The following is a 12,581-nucleotide window of genomic DNA, read 5'->3' on the forward strand; positions in this document are numbered from 1 at the left end:
ATAGAGAATTTATTACATGCATTGAATGTAACATTCAAATTTATTTGGAATTGCTTTTTTATTTCATATCTTTTAAAATGTATTTTATTGATTACGTTGTTACAGTACTCCCAGATTTTCCCCTTTGCCTCCCTCCACCTGGTATCCCCATTCCCTCTAGCAATCCCCCCACTTTGTTTATGTCCATGGATCGTACATGTAACTTCTTTGGCTTCTCTATTTCCTATACTGTTCTAAACATCCCCCTGTCTATTCTGTACCTACCAATTTGTGCTCCTTAATCCCTTCACCTTTCCCTCTATTTTCCCCCTTCCCCCTCCCAACTGATTACCCTCCAAATGATTTCCAGATCTATGATTCTGTTTCTGTTCTGCTTGTTTGCTTAGTTTATTATTTAGATTTGATTATCGATAGTTGTGAATATATTGCTATTTTAATGTTCATCATTTTATCTTCTTTTTCTTATGTAATTCCCTTTGGCATTTTATATAAGAATGGCTTGGTGATGGTGAACTCCTTTAGTTTTACCTTATCTGGGATGCACTTTATCTGCGCTTCCATTATAAATGATAGCTTTGCTGGATAGAATAATCTTGGATGTTGGTCTTTGCTTCCATGACTTTGAATACTTCTTGCTAGCCCCTTCTTACTAGCCCCTTCTTGCCTGCCAAGTTTCTTTTGAGAAATGAGCTGACAGTCTTATTGGAACTCCTTTGTAGGTTACTCTCTGCTTTTCTCTTGCTGCTTTTAATATTCTCTCTTTATCTTTAACCCTTGGCATTTTGATTATTAGGTGTCTTGGTGTGGTTCTCACTTGGGTCCATCTTGTTTGGGACTCTGCTTCCTGAGTTTGTATGTCTATTTCCTCCATCAAATTTTCTTTCATTACTTTTTAAATAAGTTTTCACTTTCTTGCTCTTCCTCTTCTCCTTCTGGCATGCCTATGATTTGGACATTGTGTGTTTAGAGATGTCCCAGAGCCTTCTTAGCCTCTCCTCATTTTTTTGAATTCTTTTTTCTTCTTACTGTTCTGATTGAATGCCTTTTCCTTCCTTGTGTTCCAAATCATTGATTCAATTCTCAGCTTCATCCCCTTCACTGTTGGTTCCCTGTAGATTTTTCTTTATTTCACTTAATGTAAACTTTGTTTCTGCCTGGGTCTTTTTTATGCTGTTGAAGTGCCCAGTGAGTTCCTGGAGCATGCTGTTAAGCAGTGTTTTGAACTCTGCATCTGATAGGTCTGTTATCTCCTTTTCATTTAGTTCTCTTTCTGGAGTTTTGTTCTTTTCTTTAATTTGTGCCCTATTTCTTTGTGCCCTCAGTTTGGCAGCCTCCCTGTGTTTGGTTCTGTGTATTAGGTGTATATGCTTTGACTCCCTGTCTTAGTAGCTTGGCTTATTGTAGAAAAGCAAACCTTTAAGTCATATGGGGTGGAGTGCTGGGTAACTGCCAGGGTGGGATCAGCTGTGTCACCGTTGTGTGTGCAGGAGGGCTCAGAGAGGGCACAATGCTGCTGCTGGGCCTCTGGAGTTTTGCTCAGGGGACACTGTCTCCTAGCACTTGCCCTGTTGCCAGTCACTTCTCTGTATGCCACTGGTGCCCTTCCAGCTCTTGCCCTGAGTCTATGTGAGTCCTAAGTCCACTGTGGGCCCTTTCAGAGGAGTCTCTTGAGAATCCCATAGTTTCTTCTGCTGCCTCAACCCCCACTGGTTTTTACAGCCAGAAGTTATGGGGACTTATCTTCCTGGCACTGGAACCCTGGGCTGGATGATCTGGTCTGAGACTGTGATCCCTTGCTCTTGAGGTCTTGCTCCTGAGGTATCCCTCCCGATTTTTATCTCACACAGGTGGACATGGGACCACCTGTTCTGTGTCTCCATGCATCTTCAGCTCCCCCCACCTCTTCACTTCTCTGCGCCTCTCCATACGTCTCTGCATCTCTGCCCCACCTACTGTCTGAATGAATGTGGCTTCTTTAAATCCTTGGTTCTTGGATTTCCATACAGCTCAATTTTCTGACAGGCACTTGTCAGAAAGACAGGAGATACTTGTTTTGTGGTCTAGTTGTAGTTTTTGCAGTAGTTGTCCAAGGAGGTGGGGCGTGTTACGTACACCTCCATCCTGACCAGCCATATCTTTTTTGTGATCTATAATCAGAAAGTCCTTCATGCATGAAGTACACAGAATATAATTGAGCATTCTTATCCAAAACATATTTTAAAATTCCTTTTTTCTGACTTTCATATTGGCAATAACATTCTATATTTCTGTAGTTTTCATTTTGTCTTCAGTTTTTTCTTTTGAGGTTTTTCTGAAGCAAAAAACCTCTTGGAAGGCATGTTAGAGGTTTACGTTTTAGGGAGCAGAATGCACTGCTCATGCCCAGTACATGGCACCATGCAGTCATTTCAGCATCTCAAGGCCGAGTGGTGTGAACCTGGCGTCAGGCCGGGGGATGGGTGGTGGCCTGACCTGCAAGTGTTACCTTGCATGCTGTTAGCAGACACCGATTGTTTCTTGTAAAGATAATTTCCATTTTCACTCCAGAGAACTATCTGCTTCAAACGATCAAATTTATCTTTGCCAGTTTAGTAAAAGTGGTATGAGGAAATTTGAGTTAACTGAAGTTAACTTTGAGTTAAGCTCTGATTGAGATATTTTAGGGGCTTCCCCAGCATTTTGCTATGAACAGACTTCACATTAGAGATGGTGATTCCTTCAGACTGAGAACCACCCAGTCTGGAGACAAAAACTGCAGTCTTGCCAAAAGACTAGTGCGAGTGACAGCCATGCGGTCGGTTAATGAGTCTAGACAAACCCTTGGCGACATCCACACCTCTCTGCTGCTTGATTGTTCCCTACTGATGCCATATCCCAAACTCCAGTTAAAGATACCAGTCGCATAGTCAGAAATGTCAAGGTTAATGTTATTATGTGGTACTCAATGACATATAGACTAGCAGCGTTAACAGTAGATGGAATGCATATCAGAAACACTTGGGTGAATCTTTCCCAGTTGACTTTCACAATGGGCCTAAAGATTTAGAGCAGCGGTTTCAGCCTTGGCTACAAATTGGAATCACCTGGAGAGTTCTTAAAACCAATAATGGCTGGACTTCAGCTCCAGAGATTCTGAATCGATGGGTCTGAGGTGCAGCCTGAACACTGGGACTTTAAAAATCTCCCTGAGTCATCCTCATGTGCTGCTAATGTTGATGTGGATTCCTTGTAGTGAAAAAGTGGATATGTATTAATTAACCTGATTAATACAAACATATATAATTGTATTAGGGTAATAAAATATATAAATATATATATGACTCTAGACAGCCTAAACATACATATGTTTAAATATACACACATATTTATAAATATAATAAATATATAACAAATAATCCCAAAATATCAGTGGCTAATGCAATAGTTTACTTCTTGTGATTGTGAATGATTGCATATATGTATGTATGTATGTATATGTGTGTATGTATATGCATACGTGTGTGTGTGTGTGTGTGTGTGTGTGTGTGTGTGGTCTGTCCGGAAAAACTCCAGCCATTGTTAGTATAATAAGAACAGTTTGTGTGACACTGATGTAACCTGGCAGCCAAGGAGAGTGGACTGGACTGTGCATGTGTGAACAATGATGACCTCACTGTACTAGTCAGTGGGGGCAGTAGATGCTGTTGAGTGAGCATGTGTACTGTGTGGCCGTTGCATTCAAAATGACTGAATGAGTAGAGCAACAAATCTGCATCAGATTTTGTGTTAAGCTTGAACATTCCTCCACAGAAACTATTTGGATGACTCAGAAGGATTTCAGGGATGATGCAATGAGTGCAGTACAAATGCAAGTGTCACACAAATGCTTCAAAGATGGTTGAGAATCTGTTGAAAGTGACCCACATTCTGGAAGGCCTGCAACAAGCAGGCCACCTGAGAATGTTGAACATGTTTAGGCTGCAATCAATAAAGATCGGCAGCTGACAGTGTGAGAACTAGAAGCTGGTGTGGGGATTCCAAAAACTACTGTCTGAGATTTTGATGCAGGATCTCGGCATGAAATGTGTCATGATAAAATTCATTCCACTGCTTCTGCTACCAGAGCAGAAGAAACATTATGTTGCATTATGTTGTTAATGACTTGATTCAAACTGCTACCAATGAACCAGATTCCCTCAAGAAGGTTATAACCAGAGATGAATCGTGGGACTATCACTGTGATCTAGAAATAAAGGCCCAGTTGTCCCAGTGGAAGTCACCTGGTTCTCTAAGCCCAAAAAAGAGTGGTGAAGTTGCAGAAAGATCAAGACCATTTTAACTGTGCTTTTTGATTGGGAAGGTGTTGTCCATCATGAGTACACCCCTCCAGGCCAAACAATTAATGAGGAGTACTGCCTCAATGTTCTTTGTCAGTTGAGACATGCAATATGAGAAAAATGGCCACAGCTATAGGCAACTGGTGATTGGCAGCGACAACATGCCCTCCATGCATTACATCCCCTGCAGAATTTTTTGGCAAAGCATCAAATCACCCATATAACTCGGTGCCCCTCCAGCCCAGCTTTGGCACCCTGAGACTTCTGGCTTTTCCCAAAATAAAATCACCTTTGAAAGGGAAGAGATTTCAGACCACTAATGAGATTCAGAAAAATACAACAGGCCAGCTGACGGCAATTTCAACAAAGTATTTTGCAGATTGTTTTGAACAGTGGAAGAGATGCTGGGAGAACTGTGTGAGATCCCAAGGTGCCTACTTTGAAGGGGACTGAGGCATCTTTGTTCAATGTACAATGTTTCTTGTATCTTGTATCTTCTACAATAAATGTCTCTATTTTTAATATTACATGACTGGATACTTTCTGGATATATATATATATATATATATATATATATATATATATATATACCTGGAAATGGTATAGCACTTCTGCTATCTTCATGGTTAGAATCCATCCTCCAACCAGAGGAAGTTAGACATCTTTTTATGAGCCCAAGAGTGCAAAATGGGGTTGGAGAGCATCTAGTCAGTCTCTGGCATATAGTAATACTATGAAAATGTTTATAACTCAATTATTTGGCATGTGTTTATGATGCCCCTATTTAAAAGCCATTGGCTTAGAGTTTGTGTCAACACTTAAAGTTAACTTTATAAATTATATTTGTCTTACAATTGTAGAATCAATGAAACTCACATGAACCTTTCAGTTGTAATTCCAATACAAATTGTTTTGGGGGGACTGAGTAGACAGACCCCAGGCTGTGCAACTCTGCTTTAACCAAAGCAGCTCTGCTAGATTTCAAGATGAGTTTCATTTAAACACAGGAATCTTAACTCTAAAAGCACACTCACCCATGAAAATCATCATGTTTTATCATTATGTGCTGGAGATATGCTAGAATGATGTTTCTAATTTTGGTGATTCATAAAGATCTAGGCATGGGTCTTTTGATGTCAAAGGTGAATTTACTGCAGAACCATATCCTATTCCTGTCTCCTAGGACTGTGGGAAGTTTCGGACTCCTACCTCGGCCCCTTCCTTCAGAAGCCTGCAAAGTCTAACCATGTCCCCACCAAAGACACAACTGGGGGAGAGAGCTGTGGTCACCCCTTATTCTAAAGTTCCTGTAGGCTAGACACTGGCTTCATTAACATTTGCCCCCAATGCTACATGCAGGTGGCACAAGGGAAGTGATCAAAAAATATTTGTTGAGAAAAACAAAGAAAAGGAAGGAGAGGAAGAAGCCACATAGAAAAGAAATGGTTTTTTTTCTCTATTTTCACTTGTGTTTTTACCTCCTCCAATCTCAGTCATTGATCCATTCGACACATATGAAGTGTCTGCTGTGTGCCAGACACCAAGCTGCACAATGGAGCTGTGAGGATAAAGCAGACTCTTGCCATCAGAGGCTCCTATGACATAAGAGAGGCAGCAGTGGGTGACAGGTTCATGACGAGCATTTGCTGGGGGTCTAGGGAGGTGGGGGAAGCGAAAGGGCCAAGCAGGGTCTGGCTCATTCTCTCCCTGGCCGTCACCAGGTTGCTGGAAGAGCAGAGAGCAGCCTAGATCTTGAATCGGAAATGTAATCTGCAGCCTTACAGGTTCCTATTTTGCTCTCATATATTGCATCTTACTTGTTCTTTGGTGAAATAAGTACCTGCTGTGTCATTAGAATGCCTGGGGTTTTTAGTCTCAGTTCTACCTTTTTAAGGTGAGAGACCTTAGGCAAGACAACTGAACTCGTGAAACAATGAACATAATTACTCAGGACTGAGATGAGATTCAGAGGGATTTTTATCACAAGTGCTTTACAAACTAGAGGTGTCAGATTTCAAAAATATCTACATCTATCTGTCTATTTATCTATCTATTGTAGGCCATACTGATCCCTGTGAGCATGTTATTATTAACATAGGTGTTATTATTAAGGTGTTATTAGGTGTTATTATTTATCCCACAATACTGATGAGGAGAACAAGGCTCATAAACATCCAGGAGTTGCCCTCAATGAATAACTTGGAAAGGGAGCTAAGGCTTGAACACAGCGTTCTGACCACAGATTTCCTGCAGCATCAGGACTCAGGACCAGGTGCTCCTGAGGACCTCGGCACCAGACTGAACTCTCAGCAAACTTTCTTAACAAGATAAGAAGAGGTCAAAATTCTGTGAACCAGGAATCACAGACCTTGAGGGAAAAATACTTGAGACTGAGAGCATCAGAGCATCAGCCTTTAGGAGTGGCGCCCCAGCTTCCACATCCTTTCCCAGGGGATGTGAGGCCAGTGTGGGTGGGCACGACCAGGAGCCACTTGCTCCCGGGAAGCTGGATCTGCAGCAGACCGACTCTTGGGCTTACCGCTTTTTATGAATGACCCACAGAAGACCCTGCTGCGGTCGATTTACAATCGTGTAGGAAGCAGTGAGTCTTGGAGAAGCTTGTGACCCTACTTGGGATCACTGGAGCCAAATCCCAGGACTGCCCTAGAGAAGAGCAGTGAATATGCTAATGGGGTATAATCTTGGTGCAGCTGAAGGCAGAAAGGCTGAACAACACATGATGGTGACTTTACATGGTCCTGTAGCAAGAAAAACACACAGACACAAACCCAGCCCAGCCTAACGGGACTTTGAAATTCTGACACGTCAAGGTCCCATTAATCTTTCCTGGTAGGTCTGGCCCTCTACCTAGCAGAGCTGTTGGGGACACCCAGACCAGAGCTCACTGTGCAGACACCACAACAACACAGGCCTGTGACCTCTTTCTGTCAATAGCTGGTGGGTTCAACGGCATGTGTGACTATTATCAGGGTGTTTTCAAATGTCTCCATTTCCAGGAGAAAGGAGAACAAATCATTTGGGTTTGATTTAATTCTCCCGCAGAGAGAATTTTGTATTTAAAAAGGAAGCAGATCTCTCCTGATTTCTGCAGCTCCCAGCACAGCTGCGAAGCCCACACCAGGTGGGTTATGGAAGTTACCTGGGAACTGCTGAGGGGAGCAGCTGTTCTCAGCTAAGCAGTTCTACCTTGGTGCTGCTTAACTTCGAACCTGAGGTAGGATTTTAGAAATACTGAGTGTGATGCCTTCTAGCTGACACTATGACCAACCCCTAAGAGGCAAAAGGGAGCAGAGAGAAGTTAATGCTACATTTATTTATGAAATGGGAATAGTCACAGGGATCAAAAATAACAATGCATATTCTTTTATGTGGGACAAAAATGACAATGCAAAGAGTTGAGCTATGACTTCATGCAGTTAAAGAGGATGCAGCTTCCTCTGTCCACGGGTAAAAATGAAACTGACATCCATTTGTAGAGGTCACAACTCAGGCTTGAATCAAGGATGCAAAACAGCCCATGTCCTAAAAAGAGGTTTATGATGTTGTTTGCCAAAAAACCCATTTTGGATTCATTAGCAGTTAGTAGAAATAACAGATTTTGTGACATTGCCAGGTCCTGCCAAATGTATGCAGGATGTCAAACCTACAAGACCATCATGTTTACACAGACATTTGTGAGAAAGTCAGAACCTTTCATTGAGACCCAGCCCTGGAAGTGAACCCAGTCATGGATACATATGGAAATTTGCAAAACAAAACTCAAGGCCTTCTTGTTTCTAATTCTAAACTCAGAGTAATACTGAGAACCCTTTCCTAACAGCACATAATGTGTAGCTCACCTTGGGTTTCAAAAAGTGTATTGAAGCAAATTAGTTTGCTTTTTTTTCTTTTGAAACAAAAGTGTCATTTAAAATTGGCAAGAGGGAAATAAGTGTGTTCAGCTATGTATGTGAAAACGAATCCTTCTCCCAGTAATAATCTGCTAGCATTTAAAAACAATGTCCTTACACCATTTAATAATTACATTTCTGAAATAACCTCTAAGAACTACAGTTAAATCAGAGTAAAGTACATTCTGTGGACAAAGCTGACTACGATTTTAAAATTTCTGAGTTTACAGGTATATGAGTTTCAGTGTATAATATAGTCTCAACTTAATTGTCCTTCATTTGGCTCATCTAATTTACAAACATGATTTCTGAAGTTTAACAGTATTTGTAATGGCCATGTCCAGAGCAATTTTGGCTGAGTAAAGTGCTATTTGTTGAACAAAAATGTAGTTGTTTGTGCAAGTTTAACATTTCACAGGGCCAGCTGAGTTCATTTCAACCCTACTTACAAAATAACTATTGGCACACGAAATGGGTTGGGGGGTAGAGACAAGACGTATTCCAGCTTCTGAGCAATTTACAAAACCAAGTTCTTCAACTACAGAAAGTAAAATCAAGAGGTGACAAACAATTAAAAGGTACAGGTTTAAGTCTCAGGATTAAAAGGGTTCCAGTAAGAGGAATATTTACAATGGAACAATGAGGAAAATGTTTTGTTACAGTCAGAAACATGGAAAATATGCCGTTGAAAATTGTTGGCTCTGAAATAAATAAAATCCAGACTGAGACTATTAAAAATATCAAAGTGATCCACTATGTGCCAACTCTATTTTCTTCTGTTGTTTGTTATAAAGAAAATCCGTTATTGAATATAATGCAGTTTTGGTTAAATTATCAAAGACATTTTCCGTCTATGCGAACTGTCGTTTACCATATGCTGTATATTCTTCTCTACCAATTTCAGTGCACTTCCATCACAGAACCATAAGCACAGAGTTAGAAGGAAATTTTGAGTCATGATTTGAACTTCCTGACCAAGGTACAAATCCTTTCCAAAATAGTCATTTGACTCATCTCTGTTGAGCACCTATTATGAGCAAGATTTTCTGGATGGCAAAATAAGAGATATGGAAAATACTTGAAGATGTTGAGAGAGAAGAAAGCATCCTTGTCCACTGGCTGACATCATGCTTGGACTGAAACCCTCCCGCTAGTGACAGGGAAGTCCCTGCATTGCAAGGAAACCCAATTTCTCAGAGGGTGGCTCCTTCACTAGGCACGTATGTGCTAAACGGGGCTCCACACCAACTGACTCTGGCTTTGTCTTCTGGAACATCCCCCTCCATCTTCTTTAGTTCAGCTCTTTGCAGATTTTGGGAGGGCTTGTCTGTGTCCCGCATGCAGCGATCTTGTTCACCTTTATTTTTATGGCCCTTTACTTTACTGGCCTTCGGGATTTTAAAAATAATTTCATATCGTTTGAATGAGCTTAACTATTAAATATTCAATATTGTACTTAAAATAAAACTGCATTTTCAAGATACAACATTCAGAAAACAAGAGGTATAGCCTTCCATTGGATTCAATTTGGAATTATCCCTTTGTAATTAGACTAGCACTGACTAACAACAGATGTTTAGCGGGGAAGGAGGGATGGAACACCTAAGGCTTGCCAGCACTGTGTGTATATTTGAGAGAAAGGGGCATGATAAATCTTGTGTAATGAAATGCATGTGCTCTAAGACAACGACTAAACTTGATATTTTAAAGCACTTAAGTCTAACAGTTTAAAAGTCACCAGAGTAATTAGGCCATGCTTTAGAAATAATGCTACAATCTAAATTACTTATTGGTGAGAAATAACACTATCTTTAGTGAACTATAAAACAAGAGAGTGACTCAAATTTGTTCAATTTGCTTATAGAGGTTATACCTTTGGCACCTTTAGCAGCTGCAAGTAACAGACCCAAGATAATTCACATTCAGGAGACTTTCTTTGGCCTCCATATGGCCCCTCCAATCCCACATCCATGCAAGAACACAGAGCCAAGGGGGACACTAAAAAAAAGAAGAGACTGTTTTATTGTGACATTTATGACATGAACCCCTTGTTGACAAGAATGGCGGAGGGTAATCTTGGCAGGTTGCGCAGGTGTGAAGAAGGATGCACTGGTCCTCTGGCTGCTGAGGCTGTTTCCCGGTCCTCCCAGGCCTCCATGCACGCGCGGGACAGTCACAGAAACTTCAATACCACTCGGTGTACACATTTAACAAGTCTTTGGTCTTAATAAGCACCATTACAAACCCTCATATTAAGGGCATTATTATTCTAGTTTATAAATGTTTCAATGATAAAAAATAGCACGATTACAGTATACACACTCTTAATTTACATGTAATGTATTATACTCATAACTGAGATAAGCTACTGAACTAACTTTGGTTGATTGAAATTAATGAAGTATTTGAGCTGAATACTTGAAATTTGGTTTCTAAGTTGTGTAAATATTACAGTCCATTTATGAATCTAGTTTGAGAATTTACTAGCACCAAATAGATATTAGAAATGGCCAACCTAGTACTTTTATTTGGAGAAGCAAAGTTTAAAAATCTGAAAAAAAAATAGAATAGAACAGTCCATCAATTGGAAGCACACCCCTGTGCGTCTGCTAGAAGGACGGCACGTGAGCATGAATGGCCCGCCCCCCGTGGAAATACACATCCCAGTTTTCAAGAATTAACACATACGACAAGGTAGCTTAGCTACACACATGAGAAGCCTGAGAAAGTGGTTGTTTTGAAGTAGGGTAATCACCTGTACCTTGCTTTCATAATACAAGAATAGTGCTTATTTATAGAAATCGATGTGGTGAAAGATTGTACCTATGATATTAAAATTCTGATTGGGGAAAAAATTCAGTTCTACCTATCTATCTTTGTTTTTTAATTATTTGGTCTCTGGATGGTGAATTAATGAAGCAAAATCTGAATTTTCATCTTCAGATTATCACCCAGTTCACCACTGAGGTAGTCTTTGTCATATTTATCTTCTAGCTGATTAAGTTCTTTCTTTTTATAAAGTGGAGTACTGCTGATTTGTAATGAATAGGTTCCAGCCACTGGCTTCTTCTTTGTGAAGTGGAGGTAGCTGATCCCTTCCTTTTGGTTGATTTTGAAGAAGCCGTTTTCATTTCCAGATTCAATCAAGTATCTGTTGTGATTCGTCAGAGTTGTAAGAGCTGGAAGGAGTTCTAGGATTCGGACCTTGTTACTGATGTGGGAAATATTGAAAGAGAACATGGCTGTCTTCTCAGCATCCCAACTGGCAAGACTCACGTTGGCTTCTGTCTCTGGTTGATCCTGAAAAGACACACAGTGAGGTGTTAACTAAAATGTGTATGTACCACTTCTTTTCCATAATTAAAAAACAGTGACTCGACTCTCACACTAACACAACTTTCTTCTCGGGTTGTATAAACCATGTTGAAAGGGCACGTTCATAAAACATTGCTTAAGCCACAAACGTGTGAAATTGGTACACATTTATGATATTAAAAAACATTAAACTTATGCCAGAAGGGAGGCAAGTTGAAGTCACTTTTATGTAGAGGCCTTTTAATTCAGGGGGTCTCAGAGCGTGGTCTCTGGGCAGCATCCGTATCGCCTGGGAATCAATTAGAAATGCAGATCCTTGCTGCCTCCCAGCCTGGGGGCGGCTCTCAGAAATCCACTTCAACAAGCCTCTCAGACAATTTAGCTGCACAAGCCTCTCAGACAATTTAGCTGCACACTCAAATTTGAGAACCACTGTTTTAAAAGATTATTTTCTTTCCAAAGACTTATCTCCCAAACCTCAGCGGATGTGTGGCAGCACCGATGCTAAGAAAGAACCAGTCTATTTCAATTTTGTTCACGGATGCGAAACCGTTTCCTGCGAAGGACACACCTATGAACCTACTTCCTGACTCTGATGATCTGCTAATATTCAATTCTTTACACCTGGCTTCTTGCTTGCCTCTCTGGGACCAGATGTGCTGGATTCTCTGGGCCAGGAGCCAGAGGTCTGGGTGAGTATCTGTGCATTTCTGAGTTGACTGAGAGGCTGCAGCAGCCGTAGGCAAAGAAAACCAGGCTGCCTAAGCTCCATGTTGTTTTTGTCTGGAATCCAAGTTCCCTCACACTCCACATGGCCCTTTCCAGAAGAGGAGCCTCTCGTTGCAGAACTGGGTGTCCCCGGGCCGGGAGCACCGTGCCACTTCACTATTCTGCCCACCTGCTGTTCTGGTTTAGACCTTGTCCTTTCAGCAGACTTTGGGTGGATGTCTGACTTTTTTTTTTTTTTTTTTTTTTGGCGAGACAGAGGAAATGAGCACGTAGTGAAAACCTTCAAATGGCCACTCCCTAAAGGCAGCAA

The 12,581-nt window shown here is 41.0% G+C and overlaps 1 protein-coding gene across 1 annotated transcript in view; it reads right to left on the reverse strand.

Annotated features, from left to right (window-relative positions):
* Positions 1 to 10,231: 10,231 nt before the first annotated feature.
* FBN1 (fibrillin 1) overlaps positions 10,232 to 12,581 on the reverse strand; it is a 228,157-nt gene continuing 225,807 nt past the window's right edge. The window contains exon 66 of the mRNA XM_045822406.1: positions 10,232 to 11,527. Within this exon, the coding sequence (XP_045678362.1) occupies positions 11,138 to 11,527 (390 nt within the window). The 3' untranslated portion in view covers positions 10,232 to 11,137. The remainder of the gene's footprint in view (positions 11,528 to 12,581) is intronic.

Source organism: Phyllostomus hastatus, unplaced genomic scaffold (genome assembly GCF_019186645.2).
Source record: "Phyllostomus hastatus isolate PE091 unplaced genomic scaffold, TTU_PhHast_1.1 phas_scaffold_501, whole genome shotgun sequence".
NCBI classification, from domain to species: Eukaryota; Metazoa; Chordata; class Mammalia; order Chiroptera; family Phyllostomidae; genus Phyllostomus; species Phyllostomus hastatus.